The sequence below is a fragment of the Gopherus evgoodei genome, chromosome 6, assembly GCF_007399415.2.
Source record: "Gopherus evgoodei ecotype Sinaloan lineage chromosome 6, rGopEvg1_v1.p, whole genome shotgun sequence".
NCBI classification, from domain to species: domain Eukaryota; kingdom Metazoa; phylum Chordata; order Testudines; family Testudinidae; genus Gopherus; species Gopherus evgoodei.
Genome location: NC_044327.1, coordinates 123,557,941 through 123,584,188, shown reverse-complemented (window position 1 = coordinate 123,584,188; position 26,248 = coordinate 123,557,941). Strand labels below are relative to the sequence as shown.

At 48.2% G+C, this 26,248-nt stretch overlaps 1 protein-coding gene across 1 annotated transcript in view; it reads right to left on the bottom strand.

Annotated features, from left to right (window-relative positions):
- The window catches only part of ST8SIA5 (ST8 alpha-N-acetyl-neuraminide alpha-2,8-sialyltransferase 5), a 112,881-nt gene that overhangs the window by 35,019 nt on the left and 51,614 nt on the right, over positions 1-26,248 (bottom strand). Inside the window, 1 exon segment of the mRNA XM_030567900.1 lies at positions 24,259-24,366. Within this exon segment, the coding sequence (XP_030423760.1) occupies positions 24,259-24,366 (108 nt within the window).

The window sequence follows — 26,248 nt, the reverse complement described above, 5'->3', positions numbered from 1 at the left end:
TGCTTAGCGCCTGATTAGGCACCTAAGTGAAGTCACCATATTTTCAAGTGGTCAGTACCCAGCAGCTCCCACTAAAGACAAGGACAGCAGTGGGTTGCTGCCGGGTGCTGAGCACTTCTGAAAATCTGTCTCCCTTCATTTACAGGCCTGAATGGGCACAAAGTACTTTTTTAAGATCTGCCCCGGTGTCTTTTCATAGGATGAAAGCTACAATTTCTACATGACAGGAATAGCATTTTGAGTTTGGTTCTTCTTGTTAATAATCACAATTTTAAGCAGTTGACGTTTTCTTTGGATTCCGCCCCCCCCAGTACATGTTTTTGATCTGAGATCCTTTTAATTTAGAAAACAAAGATTTAAACAGTAAGAAGTGGATTTAATCATTTAAGTGGATTTACTAATCTACATCACAATTAACAGTAGACTGATAATCAAGTTTTTGATGAAAACACAGAAATGAAAACACAGCTTTCTCAGTTAAACCTACCTGCACTATTCGTTGGGCTGGGATGAAAGGGCAAATAAAATTAAATTTCAGATATTCAAATTAGACACCAGAGGGAGCCCACGCTGTCTATGAAATTTAATGAAAACACTGGAACTACCAAAGGCAGAATAATGATTTCAAATCAAGCTCTCTATCTGCCTACATCTTTAAGTACCATTTCATCACTGCAAGTCAGTAAATCAAAATCATTTATCTTTTAGAAGACACACTCTAGCCTAAACAGAAGTTATAGGCTTAATGTAGAAATTATTGGGGAAATACTATGGCCTCTGCTATGCAGGAGATCAGATTAGATGATTATAATTTTGTCTTCAGGCCTTAAATGCTCTGAATATATAACTACAGACTTAATTTACTATGCATTTGTATTTTCCATAAGGAAGAAAAGTAAAAGGGTTTTCCACTTTGTGGCCATATATTGGGAATACAACTGGAATGTGGGTTGGTTCCTAACACATTTTTAACATTATTTTTAAGTAAATTGGCATCAAAATTCTAAGTTTCCAATAACTGTTTCTTTTAAACATTCATGGAAAAAGTTACTTCTCTTGGTAGTTCAAGCAATTAGAAGCACCTTAAATTTTGGGAACCCATCTTGGGACATCTAATGTGGAGAAGTAATGAGCATTCATAGCTCCAAAAGAAGGTAAGGGTCTCATTTATATTCAAAGTTACACCAGTCTAACCTTACATTGACTTAACAGTTGATTTGGTTAATCAGTGCAAATCTTTTGTGGACACACTTATATTTAAATCTGGCTCATGACAATTTATCTTAACTCTATAAGGAATCAGTTTTGGTATCACATCTTTTTGGTAGCAGAACTATGATGTGTATGCGGCTTCTCTTACCAGACTGAGGCTGCAGTCAGGAAACACTACCAAGCCCTCCAGTTGCTGCTGTTTTTGAAGCATAATACAATGCACTTCCACTGCATATAGATAGGCACAGGAACTGAGTATTAATGACACCTGGGTCATCTGTGGGATTTGAACCCAGTCCCTCTAGATCTAGAGAGCATGCTGGACCGGCACCAGGGTTTCTCGCGCCCTAGGCGCACAGCCATTTTGCCGCCCCCCATGCTGATCCTGTGGCTTTGGCGGAGCTGCCACAGGCATTCCTTCGGAGGGTCCGTTGGTCCATGGCTCTGGTGGAGCTGCCGCAGGCATGCCTGGAGAGAGTCCGTTGGTCCGTGGCTCCGGTGGAGCTGCCACAGGCATGCCTGCGGGAGGTCCACCGGAGCCACGGGAGCAGTCGACTGTCAGCAGGCATGACTGCGGCAGCTCCACCAGAGCTGCAGACCAACAGATCCTCCGCAGGCATGCCTGTGGCAGGTCAACCGGAGCTGCCTGCTGCCCCCCCAGCAAAATGCCACCCCCTCAATAATCCTGGAGCCCTAGGCGATTGCCTAGGCTGCCTAAATGGTAGTGCTGGCCCTGAAAGCATGGCTCACTGCTGCTTAAGCAGTGGTTCTCAGGCAGGGGTCTGAGGCCCCCTGGGGGGCCATGAGCAGGTTTGGGGGGGAAGCATGAAGTGGGGCCAGCATTAGACTTGCTGGGGCCCAGAGCTGAAAGCCAAAGCCCCATTATGTGGGGTTGAAGCCCAGGGCTCTGAGCCTACCATCCAGGAATGAAGCTAAAGCCTGAGCAACTTAGCTTCATGGGAGCATCTGTGGCATGAGGCCCCAGGCAATTGCCCTGCTTGCTACCCTCTAATGCAAGTCCTGGCTTTTATACCCAAAAAAACAATTGTGGCCATGGAGTTTTTATAGCATGGGGGGGGGCACTCTTTACATGGTCTGAGCACTAGAGAGAGACAATGAGCCAGACTGTATTCATGGGGATTACCTGTACATACTGCAGAGTCCCAGCCTGTCCTTGCAATGGCTATGAACATGAGCCACCCTTCTCTCCCATTGGCCTCTGCTACCTGTTCTTTCCAGTCTCTCAATAATAATAGGAGATATCCTATCTTCTAGAACTGGAAAGGACCTTGAAAGGTCAAGGAGTCCAGCCCCCTGCCTTCACTAGCAGGACCAAGTACTGATTTTTGCCCCAGATACTTATGTGGCCCCCCTCAAGGACTGAGCTTATGACCCTGGGTTTAGCAGATCAATGCTCAAACCACTGAGCTATCCCTCCCCCTCAAGGCACTGCTGGTAACACAGTAAGCCAGGGTGAGTGATCAAGGACAGTATTTTGCAGTAGTACAAAACAGCAACTATAATCTGCGGGCCTGACTCTCCTCTGACACTAGATTTTCAACAGTGCAGCTCCACGGAGTTCACTGGAGTCACTGGAGTCACTTCTTACTTACACTGCTGTGAGCGAGAGGAGGGGGCAACCCTGAATATGCCCATTTCACTCCACAGCTAGAGGATGCAACGCAATGCCATGCCAACGTCCACCACAAAGTAGGCATGACTCAATCCGTAGGGGCTTATGTGGGACACAAAGGGTGTGTAGACCTGGTGCTGGCCTTCTGCACGGGGGTGAGTATCACCTCAAATGAACAGAATATATAGTAAATCCCTGGAGACGGAAAGAAATTGTTAAAATCCAGATGAACACTCTTCTTTCCGTGCTGTTCTGTGTCCGTTTCCTAAATTAGAGAACTCCAGCTCCAGTGTCAAACAGCTCACGTTACCATATGGTAATCCTGCAGGGGGAAGAGGGGAGCTGCCTTCCATCTGAGAGGGAGATGGCACTTTATGAGCTATGTATGAAATGTCCTGAGTCCCAGAGATCCCCCTGGATCATTTCCTGTTTACACAAACAGCCAAGCCAGGCACTGAGAAGAGAAAGGATGTGTTATAAACCAAGGGGAATGAGGTGAGGGAAGGGATTATACTAAAATTAAACAGTGCCTACACGATGAAAGGAAACCCCAGTAATAATACTGCATTTCTAACAGAGGAAATCCACTAAATAACAACATTTGAAAAGATTAGAGGGCCATCTTGTGATCCCCTTATTCTCCCTGAGTAGCACCTCGCTTTTCAAATAGCCTCATTGCTTTCAGCACGATCTTGTGAGAACAAGGGATTCGCAGCCTGGCTCCTCGGACTGGCTGCTACACAGGCAGCTGGGGAGCATATTTCTTGGGGGGCTGAGCCCGCCTGGCACTCACCTCGTATTGGCAGCTCTGGCCTGCAGGGCTGGGCCCAGCTCTCTGCTCCGTTGCCCTTGCTGCTCGCAGATTCATCGCCTGCCACAGTATCACTTGATGATAGGGTAGCCAGGTGGCTGGTTTTCGATCAGAGCGCCTGGTTGAAAAGGGACCCTGGTGGCTCCAGTCAGCACTGCTGACTGGGCCATTAAAAGTGCGGTCGGGGGTACAGCAGGGCTAAGGCAGGCTCCCTGCCTGCCCTGGCTCTGTGCAGCTCTCCCGGAAGAGTCTGGCATACCCCTGCGTCCCATAGGCACAGAGGAAAGCTCCGCGTTCTGCCCCCATCCTCAGCACTGACTCCGCAGCTCCCATTGGCCAGGAACTATAGATAATGGGAGCTGCAAGGGGTGGCGCCTGTGAATGGAGGTGCCTGGATGCCCCGCCCCCTAGGAGCCGAACATGCTGTCTGTTTCCGGGAGAGCTGGAGTGCACACCCCAACCCCCTCCCACACCCTAATTCCCTCCCAGAGCCTGCACCCCAACCCCATGTTCCAGCCCTGAGCCCCCTCCCAGATTCCACACTCCTTCCCACACCCCAAGCCCCTGCCCTAGTCCTGAGCCCCCTTCCACACCCAAACTCCCTCTTGAATCCCGCACCCCCTCCCAAACCCCAATCCCCTGTCTCAGCCCTGAGCCCGCTCCTGCACTCCAAACCTCTCATCTCTGGCCCCACCCCAGTGCCCGCACCCCCATCCGGAGTCCTCATCCCATCCCATACCCCTGACCCAGCCCAGAGCTCTCTCCACACTCTCAACCCCTCATTTCTGGCCTCACCTCGGAGTCTGCACCCCTCCTGCATCCCAATCCCCTGTCCCAACCCCAGCCTAGTGAAAACCCCAGAGAAGGGGCGGGGGCAAGGATGTTTGGTTTTGTGAGATTAGAAATTTAGCAGCCCTATTCAGCAGGAGGGACCACCTATAAAAGGTAGCTCAGTCTCCATGCCAGTCCAACCATTACTCTTTATGATGAGACTGCCAAAAGAGGGCGTTAACTGTGATTGAGATGTTGGGGTAGTAGGAACTGATCTAAAACCAGCTCATCTCACATAAGCCATGGAACAACTGTCACATGGACTATCACCCTGATCTGGATTTGAACCATGAACCCAGAGGCAAAGCCCTCTAGCACTAGGCTAGCCAGTCCCCAGAGCCAAGCTGTCACAGCATTAAAAGCTTACTGAAATGGTATCTATTAAACACATATTAAAATCCTATTTGCCTCTCTTTCACCCCAGAAGCATTTGCTCTTTTTATTTGCTTTTAATAGCCGCAGCTTGCTGAAATGCAGGTAGGCCTCTTCCCTCAGAACTGTGGTGTGTGGTACTTTCCCAGGAGAGGCACTGTACCTTCACCCACTCACTATATTACAAGTGAAGGTTCTGCCTATTAACTCCCACTCTACATTATGCAATTTCTTGCAACTGATGAGCCACTATGCTTTTAAGTAGTATAATTAGCACAAATAGGTAACATGACAGAAACCTGTCCTCTCTGTTCTCTTCATTAGTCTAAACTTGACAGATAGCTAAGAAATGACAGCGGGGTACATTTTATTTTGTTTTAGACTATTGATTACCCAGGTGCACGTTCTCACTGACAGACACTCAACAGTCATCCCTTTTACCCAGTGAGGCTCGATGTTCTACCTTCCCAAGAACAATGATCATTCTTCCATGAATTCAAAGAAGTTTTTACAATGCACGCCCAGAATGTCACTTCTCTCTACTTTAACTTTTTTCTCCCAGCTCTGTAAACCTGAGTAATTTTTGTCCCCCACCCTCAAGATCACCAATTGACTGAAAATACCCACCGATGCAAAAATATGCACACTGACACAAAAATATATGAATCTTCACCTAAGTCCAAAATGAATTGAACTATATCAAAACATACAGCACACGTACAGGAGCTGTAACATGCCCAAAGATGCAAACACACTGGGTTAGATTTTCTCATAGTGGTACACTATACACTTTGTTTACATACTACTGTAGGTACATTCAGGTCACTTTTGGTTATCTAATATTTGACGTCTCTCTCTAGCATCAAATCCTAAGTCTTAAGACAACACCTACAGCTGCAAGTGCAGGAAGAGGAGTCTTTCCTTATGACTCTCAGTAGTGAAATGAAATGTGATTTGCACTGTGGTCTTCCAGCTTTTACGAGCTGAGGCTTTCTTCCTCTCTAACCTTCATTTCTCCTCCATGCTTTTATTTACAGCTGTGCAGCTTTTGAGTTCACTACTGATAGGAGGAACTGGCACCGTGCTCGTGCGTTGGCTACTTTTTTCAGAGTAGCAGCCGTGTTAGTCTGTATCCACAAAAAGAACAGGAGTCCTTGTGGCACCTTGGAGACTAACAAATTTATTTGAGCACAAGCTTTCGTGGGCTACAGCCCACTTCATCAGACGCATAGAATGGGACATATAGTGAGGAGATACATATACACATACAGAGAACATGAAAAGGTGGGAGTTGCCCAACCAACTCTAAGGCCTTGTCTACACTACAGAGTTGCAGCGCTGGTGAGGGGGTTACAGCGCTGCAACGTAGGTGGTGTACACACTTGCACAGCACGGCCAGCGCTGCAACTCCCTGGTTGCAGCGCTGGCTGTACATCCGGTCGAGCCTCGGGTGTAGAGGATCCAGCGCTGGTGATTCAGCGCTGGTTAGCAAGTGTAGACACCCACCAGCGTTTTTACTGACCTCTTTGGCATAAGCAGGTATCCCAGCATACCTTAGAAGCCTCTCTGGTAATCATGCAAACTCCACTGCCCTGGGCTCACCTGACCCCTCCTTTAAATGCCCTGGGAATTTTAAAAATCCCCTTCCTGTTTGCTCAGCCAGGTGTGGAGAGCAATTAATCAATCAATCACTCAGCGACCATGCCTCCACGCACCAAACGAACCCCAGCATGGACCAATGCAGAGCTGCAGGACCTCATAAGTGTTTGGGGAGAGGAGGCTGTGCAAGCATAGCTGCGCTCCAGAAGGAGAAATTATGATACCTATGGTCAGATATCGCAGTCCTTGATGAGAAGGGGCCATGAACGGGACGCGTTGCAGTACAGGGTCAAAATTAAAGAGCTGAGGAGTGCTTACTGCAAAGCTCGTGAGGGAAATCGCCGCTCAGGAGCTGCCCCCACAACCTGCCGTTTTTACCAGGAGCTGGATGCCATACTTAGATGTGACCCCACTGCCAATCCTAGGAGCACGATGGAGAGTTCAGAGCAGAGAGAAGTGGGGGAGGTTGTAGAGGACGGCGACAGTGAGGCTACTGGTGTGGAGGGAGACACCCCGGAGTCCCAGTACACATGCAGCCAGGAGCTCTTCTCAAGCCAGGAGGAGGCTAGCCAGTCGCAGCAGCTGGAAGTTGATGGTGAGGAAGAAACTGAGGATCGTGCTCGGGGTAAGCAGATTTTTATGTTTTGGGAGAGGAGGGTTTTGGTTATGGCTGCCTGCATGCATGCCTAAACGTGGAATAGCCCATTGATTTGCTCTATCACGTCTCTGTAATCTGCCTCGGTAATCTCTTGAAAAGTTGCAGCAAGAGCGTTTGAAATGTGCTTTCTCAAGTTGATTGGGAGAGCCACCGTGGTCCCTGTCCCGGTCAGGCTAACTCGTCCGATCCACTGTGCAGCGAGGGGTGGGGGGACCATGGCTGCACACAGGCAAGCTGCATAGGGGCCAGGGCGGTATCCACATTCCTGTAGAAGATCCTCCCTCTCTTCCCAGGTAACACGCAGCAGTGATATGTCTGGCAGTAGGAAACCCTGTTGAGAGTTTAGGGATACTTGAGTGCAGGGCGCCAGGTTCGCGTTTCCCCAGCCCATGGCGCTCTGTTGTTAACCCCCACCCTCCCAGCACGTAGGCAGCCACGCGGTGTGCTCCGGTGTTCCCCACCCCCCTTCCCAGCACGTAAGCATCCACGCAGTGTGCTCCGGTGTTATGCACCCCCCTCCAAGCAGGCATCCAGCACCGCGGTGTGCTCCTGTGTTCCCAACCCCCCCTCCAAGCAGGCGTCCAGCACCGCGGTGTGCTCCTGTGTTCCCCACCCCCCCTCCCAGCACGTAAGCATCCACGCGATGTGCTCCGGTGTTCCCAACCCTCCCTCCCAGCACATAAGCATCCACGCGGTGTGCTCCGGTGTTATGCACCCCCCTCCAAGCAGGCATCCAGCACCGCGGTGTGCTCCTGTGTTCCCCACCCCCCCTCCATGCAGGCATCCAGCACCGCGGTGCGTTCCGGTGTTCCCAACCCCCCCCCTCCAAGTAGGCATCCAGCACCGCGGTGCTTCCCCCCCCCCAGCAGGACGGCGTGAACGCGGACCAAAGAACAACCCCCCCTCCCAAGCAGCTCACCACCTTCCTGTTCACTACTGTCCCCTCTTCAGGACACCAGCTACCTCCTGTACCCATTGCTGATAAACCCCAGTGACCCATTGGTCAATTCCCACTCCCAAGGGGAAATCGGGGCAAAACCACTCACCCCGTTGCTCGCCATGACTTAGCTTCCCTGCCCTTTCTGTGTTATGTGAGGTATGTGAGAAGGATGCTACCAAAAGTCTAAAAAGTCCTTCAATGTGTGATAATAAACAATGTAGCCTCTGTGTATTACATGGTTCTATCTCTCTTTTTTCTAGTGACCTTGACTACTGCAGCCGGATCACCGGCCTCACGTAGGTTACAGAACTTGAGACAGAATCCTAGAAAATCAAAAGAGGAATTGATCAAATCTGTTATGAGCCACTACAACAGAGAAAGTAGGAAGACACAGGAATGGAGAGAGAAGATGTATGAATGGAGACAGAGCGTACATGAATGGAGGCAAACAAAAAGCAAGAGAAAGGAATTGTCTGCCAAAAAAACCACAAAGCAGATGATAAGCCTCCTGGCTCGCCAAACTGAGTCTTTCGAGTCTCTTGTAGCCATGCAGACAAATATGTACCATTGTAACCCACAGCCCTCCCAAAGCCCTCTTCCTTGTTCCCCAGTATTTCCACAAAACAACTTTCTCCAGCAGCCAGTTCCTTATTATCCCCAGCTGCCCCCAACACCTGTACGATCACCTACCAGCCCTGATAACTATAATTCTTACCCTGTTCACTCCACCCCCATTATTTTGCAGCATAGTAATCCTGAAGTGCAGCAGACATTGAATAGTGATCAAAATAGGACATATTCAAACCTATGAATGTACAGTCCACCACCCCAACCCCCTTGCCTGTTATGTACTGTATGTTGAATAAAGGTTTTTTTTTCTATTTCACTACGTTATATTATTGCTGGAAGTGGTAAATATTATACACTAAGGTAAAGCAAAGCACATCAAATGCATCAAACATTACTGTTGGCTCTCAGCATCAAATTGCTCCCTTAAAGCATCCCTAATCCTTGAAGCCCTTTCCTGGGCCTCCCTATTAGCCCTGCTCTCTGGCTGAGCAAACTCATCCTCTAGGCGTCGAACCTCGGAGGTCCATTCCTCACTGAATCTTTCACCCTTCCCTTCACAAATATTATGGAGGGTACAGCACGCGGATATAACAGCGGTGATGCTGCTTTCCCCCAAATCTAGCTTCCCATAAAGACAGCACCAGCGGGCTTTCAAACGGCCAAAAGCACACTCCACAGTCATTCTGCACCGGCTCAGCCTGTAGTTGAACCGGTCCTTGCTCCTGTCAAGCTTCCCTGTATATGGTTTCATGAGCCAGGGCATTAAGGGGTAAGCGGGGTCTCCAAGGATCACAGTGGGCATTTCGACGTCCCCTACTGTGATCTTGCGGTCTGGGAAAAAAGTCCCGGCCCTCAGCCTCCTGAACAGGGAACTGTTCCTAAAGATGCGTGCATCGTGCACCTTTCCAGGCCATCCTGAGTAAATGTCAGTGAAACGCCCACGGTGATCCACAAGCACTTGCAGAACCATGGAGAAATACCCCTTGCGATTAACATACTCTGATGCCACGTGGGGTGGTGACAGAATAGGAATATGCGTCCCATCTATTGCCCCTCCACAGTTAGGGAACCCCATTTCTGCAAAGCCATCCACAATGTCCTGCACGTTCCCAAGAGTCACGGTTCTTCTTAGCGGGGTGCAATTAATGGCTGTGCAAACTTGCATCAGCACCATTCCAACTGTAGACTTTCCCACTCCAAACTGGTTCGCCACCGATCTGAAGCAGTCTGGAGTTGCCAGCTTCCAGATTGCAATAGCCACCCGCTTCTCCACTGGCAGGGCAGCTCTCAATCTCGTGTCCCTGCGCCGCAGGGTAGGGGCGAGCTCAGCACACAGTGCCATGAAAGTGGCTTTTCTCATCCGAAAGTTTTGCAGCCACTGCTCGTCATCCCAAGATTGCAGGACGATGTGATCCCACCACTGAGTGCTGGTTTCCCGAGCCCAAACGCGCCAGTCCACAGAGCTGAGCACGTCTGTTACTGCCACAAGCAATTTACTGTCTTCACAGTGAGGTGATTCAATATCATCGTCTGACTCCTCACTGTCACTGTCACGCTCACTTTGCAGCTGAAGGAATAGCTCCACTGCCATGTGTGATGTGCTGGCAACATTCATCAATAAGGTGGTCAGCTGCTCAGGCTCCATTTATAAGAAAAATAGCAGAAAAAGCGCTGTAGAATCACAATGCCGCCAAACTGCTAGGAACGTGTAGCAAAGAACCACGGGGCGTTGGAACAGGAAGCGGAAAGACACTCACACTTCCTTCCCCTTCCCACAAGCCACAGCGCCGAAATGGGACGAGGTGCTCTGTGGGATAGCTGCCCACAATGCACCACTCCCAACAGCGCTGCAAGTGCTGTAAATGTGGCCACACTGCAGCGCTGGTTGCTGTAAGTGTGGCCACTCTGCAGCGCTGGCCCTATACAGCTGTACTAACACAGCTGTAACTACCAGCGCTGCAAAACTGTAAGTGTAGACATGGCCTAAGAGGCTAATTAATTAAGATGAACTGTTGTCAGCAGGAGAGAAAAAAACGTTTGTAGTGATAATCAAGACAGCCCATTTAAGACAGTTTGACAAGAAGCTGTGAGGACTGTAAACTCTGAGCTCTTTGATCATCTGCAGTTAAGTTACCTCTTCTCCTTGAACCTCCAAGATCTCCTTGATCATGCTCCATCAATTATGTCTGCAACCTGCCCTAGAGGTACTACCTTTAGGGCATCGTTTCATTAGATATGTTGTGCAGATTTTAAAAATATCGTTGTGTCATTATTAGATGTGTGTCTTTAAACGAGAGCTTTCTGTCCTACCGGCTTGTATATCTAAGTCAGCATGCTCAGTTTTTGATGACTGCAAGTCACACTTCCACAGCAAGGGATCCTGATGCCATATGGACTGAATTATGATCTCACTGCAGGAAGAACAAGCTTTTCTCCAAAACGAAAAACCTTCCGGTGGCTAAGAAAATGAGAAGTCAACGGTCAGGTCCTGTGGGCTTTTATGAAGCTCTAAATAAGGGGAAAGCTCTATTGACTTCAGTGGAGGATCTGAGTGAGGGCCAAGTCTCTCTTGCCTTCCTTACAGGAATAGTTCAATGTGAATACTAGAATAAGGCTTGCAAGGCTTGGCCATTAACAGAGATTTCAGGATTTGGCCCAAATAAATTGATAAATGTATTATCTCCTTTTAAATTCTGACCTTAGATTTGTTAGCCACACAGTAACACTTACCTAGCATTTTACATCTTCCAACGGCTGTCCAAATATAAACTAATCCTCACCATATCCCTGAAAGGTAGGTAGGTAATTTCCCAATTTTACAGATGAGGAAGCTAATGCAGAAGTTAAATGACTGGTGAGGCAGAGCCAGAATGAGAACCCAGGAGTTCTGGCTCTGCTCTCACTCTTCACCAGTGGAGCCCGTTAACTAGAATGAGATTGCGCCAGTAAAACTGAGTGCAAGACTCTGGCCTCTGATGTTAAGTGAAATAACCTTTCATATGGTATCTGTGAAAGAGAACACCCGAGAACATACCATTGCTTCTATAGCAGCTCAGAACTGGCAAGGGAGTGGGAACAATACAGCATGTGGATCAACATACACTCCTCTAGGGGCATGGGACAAAAAAATCACATTGCTTTGTATGCTGTTTCTGCAGTCTGATAAACTATCAGTGGTAGCTAGATACTGGGAAGGGTCTTTAAAGGGAAGGAGTGACCTGTGTGGGGGTGGTGTGTGTTGTAATAACTGGGTCTACAAACTTATCCTAATTGTAAGATCAAGTGTAAGGCAGGAGTAGAAGTCCATTAAATGTCACAACACTCTGTAACAATAATAGCTAAGGGAAGAAGGTGGGAAAGGGAGACAGAAAGACTAAATTAGTCTAACCAAAAAAGGCTAGTCAGTTTAATTCAAAGACTGTGTTAACAGCATGCCTGGTAAATAAGAAAAGTGGGGGATTGAAAAATCAATAGACCAAAATTGGTGAGTAGAAAAGAATAAGAGGAAGGGCTGTTCCACCCACCACTCCCTGTTGGGGTCCTTAAAAGAAAACCTCGTGGGGAAAAATTAAAAAGTAGCAGCTGTCGGCCAGAAATGTCTAGCAGGCCAAGACTGTCTATTTTGCAGCACTGGTGTAGGCCTGTAACCAGAAAGGCAGTGAAAAACAATGCCCTTCGCCCAGAGGTGACTCCAGGCACCAGCACGACAAGCGCGTGCCTGGGGCAACAAGCCATGGGGGGGCGCTCTGCCGGTTGCCGCAAGGGCGGCAGGCAGGATGCCTTCAGCGGCATGCCTGCGGAGGGTCTGCTGGTCCCACGGATTCAGCGGACCTCCCATAGGCTGCCGCCAAATCCACGAGACCGGGGACCTCCCACAGGCATGCCACCAAAGGCAACCTGTCTGCCGCTCTTGCGGCGACCGGCAGAGCGCCCCCCATGGCTTGTCGCCCCAGTCACGCGCTTGGCGTGCTGGTGCTTGGAGCCACCCCTGGGCGTAGGGCAAGCCTGCCTGCCGTGCTTGGGGCAGCAAAATACCTAGAGCTGCCCCTGCCTACACAGCCTACTGCTGATGCATGTTTGCCGGGTCTTGGCATGGCTCATGAAACCATGTGCCATGCCTGTGTTTTAAGCAGTGTTGTTGCAGCCATATTGGTCCCAGGACATTAGAGAGACCAGGTGGGTGAGGTGATATCCTTTATTAGACCAACTTCTCTCAGTGAGAGAGAAGTTTCAAGCTACACAGGGTATGTCTACACTGCAATTAGCCACCTCTGGCTGGCCTGTGCCAGCTGACTCAGGCTCACAGGGCTCAGGCTAAGGAGCTGTTCAATTGTGGTGTGTGACGGGGTGCAATTCACCACTGCGGCACCTCCTACTGGTTGCCCTGGGGATTCGCTCTGTATGTCAGTCCTCCCTCTACTGGTGATGTCTCGGCAACATCACTTCTGCTCCTGGGACCCATGTCACTCCCAGGACCACAGCATCTTCTTCATGACACAGCCCTGTGGCTGTGCCACACTCCATGTTCCCCCCTTCCAGGGGACAGTGTCGTAGTCCCTCAGTCCAGTCACTTCCTCAGCGGCAAGTGGGGATGAGGGGGATATGGGCCTGCCTACTACTCTGGGTCCAAGCCCAGGGACCCTGTGGATGGCTGCTACTTGCTGCATCCCCTTTGACTCACCTGTAGATCTCCCTGGGCCACTTCTCCGCAGCCCCAGCACCCTCTTTGCCCTTGCCTCAGGGCCTCAGCCTACAGATCCCTGCAGCCTGCCGGGAGCTACCTTTAGATCCCTGGGTCCCTGCCTGAAGCACCGCTATGTCCAGATGCTTGCTGCCCTCTGCCTGCAAGGCAGCCAGTCCTCCTCCCTCCTCAAGCTCCAGGGAGTAACTGAAGCTGCTCTGCAGCCCTTCTTATATGGGCCAGCTCTGCCCTGATTGGCTGCTCCTCCCAGTCTCCCTCTGATTGGCTGCTTCCTGGCAGCCAGGGGCTGTATTAACCCCTCATGAGCCAGTGTGGGGTAGACGTTCCACCAAATGGTGTAGACTGTCAGGCTTGGGCTCTAGCCTGAGCTCTGGGACACTCACACCTTGCAGGGTTCAACTGGCCATAGAACTGGGTCCTTGATGTCAGAAGACGAGGCGAGTCTTGGGGCATACACACTGACAAGTTTGACTGGGCCCTCAGATGTGAACATGCATAGTGCCAAAATTCTCTCTGATCCATCCATAGGTGGCTCAATCATCCCCAGAAGTGATTTCTTGATAGCAAACCCCACTCCAAGCTCTCGCATTTCTTCTGCACTTTTCCCCTACCGGAAAAATGTGTAGTCATTTTCTCTGAGAGATCCACTTGATGCTAGCTATGTTTTTTGGAGGGATGAGATATCCAAATTGAGTTGTTTCAGCTTGTCATTGACCACGGCAGTTTTACGTGCATCTTTGATCTGCTGAAGGTCCTCAGATTATCCAGGTGCAGACATTCCATGGTGCAGACATTCCAGCACCCTATCTTTAAGGATGTTTTCTTTTACTTGATTTGCCTGGTGCGCCGATTACAATCCACATGTCATGTTATAAAATTCTAAGCTCCAAGTACCCACTGAAGCAGGCAGATTGTGGTGGTACAACATCCTATTGTCTGGGGACTGCCCAGTTTTATGGCTGGCGATAGTTGTCCAGTGAGATACGATGATCTCTCCCTTCGTCAGAGGCAGCCCCTGGCGCTCAACTCTACGCCAATCGAGTAAGAGCTTAGAACTGGTGACTGCTGTCTCCCATGTTGTGTCGATGTTCAAGGCAAAGTTGGAGTACCTCTCCAGGGCGCAAGCTTGGAAAATGATATGGAGGCCCTGAGTTGCTCATCCATCAGGTCCCCCCTTTTAGCATCACCAGTAAAAACCATACGAGAGGAAGAACCAATATATCTGGTACCCAGTCCGCTGCAGATACTAAAATGTTAGTACCTCAGCGCCTTTGGGGCACCACTCCAGATTTTCTGGATAAATTTACTCTCATAGCCTTACATTCTCCTGAATTCACTCACAAGGCACTGGGACTTTTCTGTCAGGGATTGCTCCCTTAGCCTTACACCTCCTGGGCTATCCACAAGGCAGTGGGTTTGATGAGCCGCAGATAGTACCGTCTACTCTCATTATGGTAAGCAGGCATAGCCTGCCCTGATGGAGTAGGTAATAATAGCACTAATAAAAATTAAGAGCACTGGCAACGGTAAGGGCTAGGGATAGGTGAACATTTTTTGGAAAGAAGAGCACTGCCATACTATGACACTGGAAAGGATTTAGGGGTAATGGTAGATAGCCAACTTAACATAAGCTCCCAAGGTGATACTGTAGCTAAGAGGCTGAGCACTATCCTCAAGTGTATACACAGGGAAACCAGGATGCTGGAACAATTTTTATAGTGGGTGCTGAGAGTTACTGAACCAAACTGTAAACCCTGCATATAATGGAAACCGTTTCCAGTTGTGGGGAGGGGAGGGGACAGCACCACCAGCACCCTTAGTTCCAGTACCCATGCAGAGGAATATCAATTGGTGTAGGGAGATTGTGCTACCTCTATATATGGCTTTGGGAGACCATTACTGGAATACTGTTTCCAGGTCTGGGGTCCACTTTTCAAAAAGGAAGTTGGAAAATTGGAAAGGGTTCAGAAAAGTGCAACAAGAATGAATCAAGGATTGGAAGAGACGTACTTTATAGCGTGAGACTTAAGAAGCTCAATCTATTTCATCTATCCAAGAGAAGGTTAAGAGGTGATTTCATCCTGGAAGACATGTATGTACATACAAGGAGAAGAGATTTTTGATGGCTCAGATTTTTGATGGGTAGATGGCTCTTTACATAGGCGCTGCCTTCCTTGGTTCCCAGAGGATGCTCTAACCCCACTCTGCTGCAGGCCCCACCACCACTCCACCCCTTGCCCTAGATCTCACCCTGCCTCCTCCCACCTCCATCCTTTCCCCTTCTCCCCGAGTGCCTCCTGCATGCCACTGAACAGCTGATTGCAGTGGGTAGGAGTCGCTGGGAAGGATGGGAAGGAGCTGATCCCCAAGGCCGGCTGGCAGACGGGCTGTGTGGGAGGCGCTCATCCACGGAGCTGCTAAACACCCCTGGCTGGAGTTGACATTTATGGCTTTTTAATATTGCAGAGCAAGGCATAATGAGATCCAATGACTGGAAGCTGAAGCTAGACAAATTCAGACTAAAAATAAGTCATGAATTTTTAACAGTGAGGGTAATTAGCAATTGGAACAGTTTACTGAGGGAAGCAGTCAATGCTCCATCACTTGAAGTCTTTACATCAAGACTGATTATCTGTGTAAAAGAAACACTATCACTCAAAACAGAAATTACAGACTTGATGCAGAAATTACTAGGTGAGGTTCTGTGGCCTGTGTTACACAGGAGGTCATACTATATGATTATAGTGGTCCCTTCTGACCTTAAAAATCTATGAATCTCTGAACCCCCTGAATCTTCACTAGTTTTTAGAACCAAACCTTTTATGAGGTTCTGAAATGTTTGGCTAACTTAGTTTTCTTCCATTTCCACAAGCTTCTCCACTTGAAGATTAGAGACAGCATCAGAAGTGTCAAGATACCAATAGGAAAGCTGTTCCCATGAGATTTTTGGCCAGTTTTCCAAATTCTAGGGGTTCAATCCAGCATCCAAACATTCGGATGCTTCCCCACACTGGACCTGACTTCCCAAACTGTGGATGTTCGCTCATCACTAAGAGGGGCCCCTAGCTTTTAGCTCCTGATCTGCACCACAGGCTGTGCACTGATGATAACCCTAGCCACGTGCATCCCCACCTGAGTGAATCTTAGGGCTTGAAAACACTGGCACTTACTTTGATATAACTTAAGATGCTCAGGAGTGTGGAAAAGCTGAGCAACTGCCCTGAGCAACGTAAGTTACATCAACCTAAGCGTCAGAGCGCACAGCGCTATGTTAGCAGGAGACGCTCTCCCACTGACAAAGCTACCACTGCTCAGGGAAGCGGAGTTCTTAAGCCAATGGGAGAGCTCTCTCCCACCAGCAGACACATCAGTACAGCTGCACCACTGTAGCAATTCTAGTGTAGACTAGGGGCTTGCCTACACTCGCAGGTGTGCAGCGCTGGGAGTTACAGCTGTCTTCGTACAGCTGTGCAGGGAAAGCGCGGGAGTGTGGCCACACTGACAGCTACCAGCGCTGCAGTGTGGCCACATTTGCAGCGCTGTTGGGAGTGGTGCATTATGGGCAGCTATCCCACAGAGCACCTCGTCCCATTTTGGTGCTGTGGGTTGTGGGAAGGGTACGGAAGGGTGCGGGTCATTCTTCTTCCTGTCCCAACGCCCCGTGATGCATCACTTCACATCCCAGCAGTCACTGTTTTTCCATCCACGTTTGGTGCCATTGTGACTCTCCCAACGGTTTCTGTGCAGCGTGATTTCTGTGGGAAATGGAGCCCGAACTGCTGAGGAGTATGCCGACGAGTCTAGCCAGCACATCACATTTGGCAGTTGAGCTATTCCTTAAGATCCAAAGTGATGAGGAGTCTGACGATGATTGCGAGTCGCCTGACGCGTACGACACGACATTGCTTGTGGCATTCACGGAAATGCTCAGCACCATGGAACGCCGCTTTTGGGTTTGGGAAACAAGCACTGAGTGGTGGGATCACATCGTCATGGAAGTCTGGGATGACAAGCAGTGGCTGCAGAACTTTTGGATGAGAAAAGCCACTTTCATGGGACTGTGTGCTGAGCTCGCCCCCATGCGGCGCCCCCTGCGGTGCAAGGACACAAGATTGAGAGCTGCCCTGCCGGTGGAGAAGCAGGTGGCTATTGCAATCTGGAAGCTGGCAACTCCAGACAGCTACCGATCGGTCAGGAACCAGTTTGGAGTGGGAAAGTCGACCGTTGGAATCGTTTTGATGCAAATTTGCAGGGCCATTAATCGCATCCTGCTAAGAAGAACCGTGACTCTGGGGAACGTGCAGGACATTGTGGATGGCTTTGCACAAATGGGTTTCCCTAACTGTGGAGGGGCGATAGATGGGACGCATATTCTTATTCTGGCACCACCCCACCTAGCATCCGAGTACGTTAATCGGAAGCGGTATTTCTCTATGGTTCTCCAGGCGCCTGTGGATCACTGTAGGTGTTTCATTGACATTAACACAGGCTGGCCTGGAAAGGTGCATGATGCACGCATCTTTCGGAACACTGGCCTGTTCAGGAAACTGCAAGCAGGGACTTTTTTCCCAGACCGGAAGATCACAGTAGGGGACGTTGAAATGCCCATTGTGATCCCTAGAGACCCCGCTTACCCGTTAATGCCTTGGCTCATGAAACCGTATACAGGAAAGCTTGACAGGAGCAAGGACCGGTTCAACTACAGGCTGAGCTGGTGGTGAATGACTGTGGAGTGTGCTTTTGGCCATTTAAAAGGGTGCTGGCAATCTCTGTATGGGAAGCTAGATTTGGGGGAAAGCAGCATCCCTGCTGTTATATCCGCATGCTGTACCCTCCATAATATTTGTGAAGGGAAGGGTGAAACATTCAGTCAGGCATGGACCTCCAAGGTTCAACGCCTGGAGGCTGAATTTGCACAGCCAGAGAGCAGGGCTACTAGAGAGGCCCAACACAGGGCTTCAAGGATTAGGGATGCCTTGAGGGAGGAATTTGAGGCTGAAAACCAACAGTAATGTTTGGTGCCTTGCACGGAAGTGAAGTGCAGTGGTTACAATGTTAGTAGGAATCTGTTTTTCCTACGCTGATTTGCAGTGACTGTTTCTTTCCTGGGCTAAGGTATCTTTGACTTTCTGCAATAATAAAGACTCTTTTCAAAGCCAAGAATTCATTTATTGAAAAGAAAATAACTTTCTTGACAGACACACAACATTTTGGGAACCTAAAAGGGCAGGGGGGTGAGGTGGGGAACTGTAAAGTCACAGGTTTGCATATGTCCTGTCTGGAGTGCTGAGCAATGACTGCTGCACTTCCGGATGCCTATACTGCATGGTGATGGGGGTTGAGTGCAGAGGGTAAGGGTCGTAGTTCTCAGGGCTGGTTGGTGAACGTACAGGTGTTGGAGGCAGCTGGTGGAGGTAAAAACCTGGATGCTGGGGAAGGGGGTTTGGAGCTGACATTGGGGCACAAGGGAAAGAGCTTTAGGATGTGGGGGGCAGCGCGGTAGTGCTCTGCCTGCATGGCTACAAGTGCCTGGATAGAGTCTGTTTGGCGCGACAAGATGCTTATCAACTGCTTTGTGCTTTTCTTCCTGGCTGCTGCGTTTCTCTGGCGGATCCTGATTTCCCTTTCCCTCCAGTCCTGCAGTTTTTTATTCTCTCTGGCAAAGTGATCCATAACTGTTTGCAGCAGGTCGTCTTTGCTTTTTTGCAGCTTCTTCTGGAGGTTTTGGAGTCTTTGAGCTGTTGATAACACAGGCAGCCAAGAACTCAAGGTTGCTTATGGAAAGGCAAAAAAGGCAACAGTTAACAGAGGCAGCATTGTTTATATCTCAGACAGTTATTCCCACACAGTGAAGGAGTAACATTCTTCACAATAGCATAATTTTCCCATACCAAAGAGAGCGCACATAACCCACAGGAACCCCAAAATGGTGAGTAAGGGGGACTGATTGCTTCAAGGCTGTACTGTCCTTAGGGTTTCTGTGCGTTGGGGAAAGCAAACAGCTGCAGGGGACACCTACACTGAACACTCTCCCAACATTTTCCACAGGAGTTAATCCTGGAAGATATCTCGCTGCTGCGGGTCACCTGGGAAGAGCGGGAAAGTCTTCTACAGCAATGTGGATTCCGTCCTGGCCCCTATGCAGCTTGCCTGTGTGCAGCAATGGTCCCCCCACCCTTTGCGGCACAGTGGCACGGACGCATTAGCCTGACTGGGACAAGGACCACAGTGGCTCTCCCTATAAACTTGCGCAAGTGCATTACCCAGGCTCTGGCTGAAACTTTTGAAGAGATTACAGAGGCCGATTACCGCGACGTGATAGATCACATCAGGCATGCATGCATGCAACCCTAACCCTCCCTCCTCTCCTGAAACATTTCCATCCTGAAAATAAAAGCCGCTTACCGGGAACCCACTCCTCTGCTTGTCCTTCACCAAGTACCGGCTGCTGCGACTGGCTACCTTCCTCCTGGCTTGAGAAGAGCTCCTGGCTGCATGTGTCCTGGGACTCTGGGGTGTCTCCCCCCAGCTCAGTACCCTCACTCTCGGTTTCCTCCTCCCCCCCTCCGCCTGCCCCCTCCATCGTGTCCATCGTGGTCCATCGTGGTCCTCGGATTGGCGGTGGGGACACCCCCAAGTATCGCGTCCAGCTCTTTGTAAAAACGGCAGGTCGTGGGGGCAGCACCAGAGCGGCAGTTTCCCTTGCAGGCTTTGCAATAGGCACTCCGCAGCTCCTTCACTTTAACCCTGCACTGCAGCGCATCCCGGTCATGGCCCCTTTCCAGCATGGCCCTTGATATCTGCCCATAGGTATCGTAATTTCTACGGCTAGAGCACAGCTGTGGCTGCACAGCTTCCTCCCCCCAAACACTGATGAGGTCCAGCAGCTCACCATTGCTCCATGCTGGGGCTCGTTTGCCATGTGGAGCCATGGTCACCTGGAAAGATTCACTGATTGCACTCCACACCTAGCTGAGCAAACAGGAAGGGGATTTTTAAAATTCCTGGGGCATTTAAAGGGCAGATCACCTGAGGCCAGGGCAGTAGAGCTCGAACTGATGAGCAGAGTGGCTGAGCAGGCATTCTGGGATACCTCCGAATACCTCTGGAGGCCAATAACAGCGCTTTTGGTGGCCACACTGGTGGAGCAGCGCTGCATCACCAGCGCTGCAGTCGTTATTCCCCAGGCAGAGGCGGAGTACATGCAGCACTGTAGCCAGGGAGATACAGCGCTGTATGTGCCTTGCAAGTGTGGGCGGTGAGTAAGGTGCAGCGCTGTAAAGCCACCACCAGTGCTGCAACTCTCCAGTGTAGCCAAGGCCTAGCTCTTATGGATGTCATTGGTTCCTCTTGTTGGATTTCAAGGATGTCTCCATTATGGAATCATGTGAGAAAGGTTGTGAATGTTAGGACTATAACAGCGCTTAAAAGAGAACTGGATAAATTCATGGAGGTTAAGTCCATTAATGGCTATTAGTCAGGACGGGTAAGGAATGGTGTCCCTAGCCTCTGTTTGTCAGAGAGTGGAGATGGATGGCAGGAGAGAGATCACTTGATCATTACCTGTTAGGTTCACTCCTTCATTGGCCACTGTCAGTAGACAGGGTACTGGACTGGATGGACCTTTGGTCAGACCCAGTACGGCCGTTCTTCTGTTCTTATGTAAAGCCCCATTACATCTGCAGACATTTCACACATCTGCACTGTTAAGATTATGATGGTTATTCCAAGGGGTGCCCTCTTCACCACTACTAGCTCTGTCTGTCTGTGTCCTCCTGGCAACAGATCTCATCTCCTGTTCAGTAGAATTCTGATTTTGACCTCCTCTTCCCACATATAATACATTGCTCCTTTGGGATTTAGCACTATTTAGCGCAGCTGCTCAATATGCTTATCAGACAATAGAGATGGTAACTGACCTAACGTCTAGTCCCGCCATTGCAGAATCATTCCTTACAATATATTCTCCCACAACTGCATGGTCACTTCAAACTGATACTTACACCTACATTGCAACAGTAGTAGGAGTATCAGCAGGAACTAAGAAAAAGCAGTCCTTGAGGATGCATCAAAAGTTCAGACTAGTAGCCCATTGTTTGTCTATTCATCCAGAGTAAATCCTCCGTGCAAAGGACACTATGTAACAGTACTGATAAGAATACCACAGCCTCCAAACTTTCAGGGTCACTTACGTTGTTATTGATTGCTCTGAGAGGGACTTCTGGTAATGTCAATAGTAACATGGACTGTCAGGTATTCTCTTCAGAAGGCATGCCCAGGACACAATGTGTCAACATCAGTACAACTTTAGAAATAATATCTTTCATCTAATTTTTGGAAATTGGGAGACTTTGGTCTCTCTTTGCTTTCTAGGGTCATGCATCAAGACCACATCAGCTCCTTTGTGACATGCAGTGACGGGGGAGGCTGCAGGGAAATTCCATCCTTTCAGAACTCTCTCATTTTGAATACACTGCTGTTTGCTTCTTTTAATCAAGTTCATTCCCATCACTCTGCTTGAAACAAGCAGCTGATCTTGTTATCCATATGACACCCCCCTCCGGGGGTTGGGGGGCCTATCAAAGCATGTGACAAATCTTATAACATCAATCACTATTCTTGAACAACATTTTTTTTCATTTCCCTTTTTAGCATCACAAGCAATACCTTGGGCTCTTCCTGGCTGTCTCTCATGAAGAATTTTGGCCCCTTCTCTATTAAGAGCTGAGTCCAGCAAGGTGAGGCACTGCCAAATTCATGGATTGTGAAATCTGATCTCCCCTGTGGAACATGGCTATTGCAGGGGATGGGGGCTCCTACCATGCACTGGGCTCCAGCTGCTAGTCCTGGATGGGCTGGGGAGGGACAGAACTTTCTCTTCCCCTGCAGGGGCTGCTCCCAGGTCAGGGTCAGACCCAGCTCCGGGAACCTTACCCAGCTACAGGAAGCTCTGCGGCTGCTGGCTGGGAGCCCAGCTCTGAAGGCAGCGCAGAAGTGACAACCCCCCCATACCCTGCGACCTTCAGTGCTGCATACATGGACACACATTATTTATATACATCATAGAGCTCTGCATTGGTTAGAAGTGTGTTAGTTTTATATACTTATAATATCTATTCAAATTGATATAAATATTTACATACACACTTTACAAGGAGGTGATACTCTCTGATAAACTAGACTATGCAATAAATCACATTTACTATGAGGTGGTCAAAGGTGCATGCATTTGGCACTGGACTTCAGTGGGGTTTGAAATCCAGATCTGAATTTCACATCTACAGCCTGTTTGTATAATAGACTGAATCTGAACTGAGACACTAACTTTTGCGGGCGTAAGCAGGTTGAAAATCAGATCCAAATTCTTAATCTCTTAATCCCTTATAACTACTTGGAACAACATAGTCAAAAGTTCTCACTCTCCAACACCACTATAAAGGATAGTCCAATTGCATCTATCAAGGGTGTTTAGGGGAGGAAATCTCTACCTTTATTAATTCTCAGCAAGAAGATTTCTTTCTTTGTGTCTCATGCTGTTTTCTCATATGCCAAATGCCCAGACTGAAGACTTTGCATATGTGGACTGTAAATATATACACAAAGAATATAAACAAAGATCAATACAACAAATGAAATTTAAAAATATGTAAACCAACCATTTTAGCCCAGGGGCTAAAAATGCAGCTATGTCGGTTCTTTTCATAAGGCTCCCTTGTCTAGTTAAACAGAATGAGTGACTGGTAGCACTGATATGGTATCACATTACAGCTCAGGGATCCCTAACAGGAATTGCAGAGAGCTGTTTTAGTTGAGTGCGACAGTATGAATTTGACAGGACAGCCTTTGTACTTCCGTTTGCCTTTCAAATGCTGTCAGTTCCCTAGATGTAGTGGGGTACGGTTACTGAAATACTCTATGATGATATTTCACTCAGAGAGTTTAATTTATCCAGACTCTCTAGCGTTTTATTTATACCCAGGAATTCCATCTGGCTTGGTTTTTTTTAATTATTATTACATTTTTTGCTTAACTGTGTTTCTAAGAGCTTCCCTTCTTTATATTGTACCTAATGCGCCCACAATTCCCTTTAAAAGTCAGTAGGAGTCGAGGGCACTCCCACATTGGGTAACCGTTTGTGTAACCACCCCTGACGGGCCAACAGCATGATTTGACCTCAAGAATAATAGCACTAACTACATAAACCTCTACTGCTTGAGCTAAATAACTAAGTCCCCTAGCTGGGAACAGTAACAGATTCATGAATCTCTTATATGAACCAGTCTCTGAGGGAATAACACAGACCCACATTCTCATGAAGACAGTGTCAGTATTGGCCCCAGTCCTGCAACTGGATCTGTGCAGGTGAATCATTTTCCTTGTCAGTGGGGCTCTGCATGGATACAAGGATTGGTCCATGTGAACCTGATAGCAGAGTTGGGGCCCAAATTGGTTAAATCACCTTATAAATACAAACTGTGTTTCATTTAACCACCAGCTATATATATATATTGTGTTTAGCACACGGTTAATAAACAATGGGAGTAGATTAAGGCACTGGCATTCCTTCCGTACAAGTTAAAACACCTCTACGGTAACTCTTTTTGGGATTTCAGTTGGTTTTCTTTAAGAAAAAAGAGTTTTCAAAATAGAGTAAATAACGGGAATAGCAACATCTTGGCCGAATGATTTTTTTTCTGTTAGGCACCCTAACAATTCTACTACAGGGAATTACAATTACAACTATATAAATATCAAGGGCTAGGTTCACCAGTATGTCCTGGTTGCTTTGCATCACCAGGAACAGTGCAAAACAAGTGGAGTGGCCTGGTGAATCTGGCCCCTGTTATATATGCTGATACTCCCAGTTTGTACAAAGAGATCTACATCAATTGGAGTTCTCCCCTCCATAGTCATTCTCTTATGTCTGTACCTGGTGCCTGTGTCACTGCCACTCTTCACTGCTCCATCATCCGTGAAATTAAAGGTCCCGGTCCAATTTGCCAGTTCCTCTCCACTCTGCCAGCTAAACTGCAGCCCTCTAATAAGAAAATGAGGCAGTTGATATTTCATGTCATTCATTTGATTCATTCTTTCAGCATGTGTTCTGCTGTCCGTTTCTTGACACAGCAGATCTGAGACATTCACCAAAAGGGGAGGGGAGGATTAAATTAAAAAATTAAAATATCAAGAGCCATGACTCATTGTTTTATTATTGTCAGTAGTTACGGTTGGAGCTTTCACTTTGCTCAGCCTGATTTTGCTAAATACAAACAAAAACCTGTGGAATTAAAAGGCCAAATTGTCAAAGATAAGCACCTGGGTTGTGCATGCAAAATAAGTGTACATGGACCAAGGAGGTAATTTCATAGAGAGAGAGGCAAGTGCATGTGACACCAGCTAATTGCATGTGCAAAGAGCTTTGAAACTTGGCTCAGTTTGCAATTTGGACCCACAGGTTTAAAAATGATGGAATTTAGATGTTGTCTCTGATTTGTGGGCCATGTTGGAAAAAGGTTTGAAAATCCCTTCTCTGTCATTATTTATGACATCTGATTGCTTGCCTAAGTCACATGGTATTGTTTCCATTTCCTGAATGGAGAACTAGAAGTGTTGAGCCATAGTGGTACAAACACTCACCATGACATTAGGCAGTTTTCTTAAACCCCAGCTCTGGGAACTGTGTACGTATGTAAGAATCTCAGCTTCCATTTTAAAAAAATGCTTCTGGCTCTCACGGCTCTGGAGCAAAGCTTGAGAACATGAGCTGAGAGCTCCATAAAGGTTCAAAAGCCAGCAGCCCAAGAAAAAGAACCATGATTTAAAAAAAAAAAAAAAAACTTCTGATTTTTAAGCCAATCCTATGATTTGGGGGGGCCTCACTCATGATTTCTGAATACTTGGGGTGACAATACTGTTTTCCCAATGAAAGTTGTTTACCAGCATGGGCTGGCTGGCTGGTGTAGAAGCTGAGCTGTGCTGTGGTGAGGGAACAGGTTGTCAGCTAATTTATCAGGAAATTAAAGGCATTTAGATGCAGAGACAAGGTGATCCATCTATGTCATTTTATCAGTGTAATTGGCAGCTGTTATTGGCACAGGAAGTGAATTAGGAAGGCGGAACTTCCTGAGACATGTAAATAAAGGGTTTTCTTCCCTCCAGAAGCAGAGAGGGAGGACAACTCCAGTTGTTCTCTAGCCTGCCACCAGATATATGTTTTTCTAAAAGATTTGCCTAGGAATTATTCTGGGGAAGTTCTATGGTTTGCGTGATACAGGAGGTCAGACTAGATGATCACAATGGTCCCTTCTGGCCTAGGAATCTATATGATAGCAGTTTACTTGTTCCAGAAGGGGAAAATCTGTGGGTGGGCACGTACTTTCTATATTGTTATAGGTGTTTGAAGGCACTAATAAATCCCAGCCAGATCTCTGGCACTAATTTCTGCTAGTGCACCAAAGTAGCAGCATTTCACAGAATGAATAGCACACAGCGAATAGCCAGTGCTTGTCTACTGCAAATACCCTTGCTTGCCAGCAAATGTGGGTGTTGCTAAGATGAACAGCCATCCCCCAAACATCTGTGTAAACCCATTTGTGCAAATAAGGAGGGAAACACACATAGTCAAACCAAACGGCCAGGTGGAGTTCAAACGAATGTTCACAAGCTTGTTTTTGCAGCATATGGTTAGCTCCACCGTTGCCTCTCTTTATCTGCAACAAAGTGTTTGCAACATGACCTACCAGCAGGTGTTGTTCCAGTGGTTCCTTCTTGTGTTAGTGCAGGCTAGTATGGCAAACTAGCCTCCTCCCACCTACCTTGATTATGAGCCTCTGGCAGGGCACAGCTGCATGGCGACAGTCCACCTTCAATATATCTACTGTGTGCACTAGCCCTCAGTGGAGCTTGAGCTGCTGGGAATC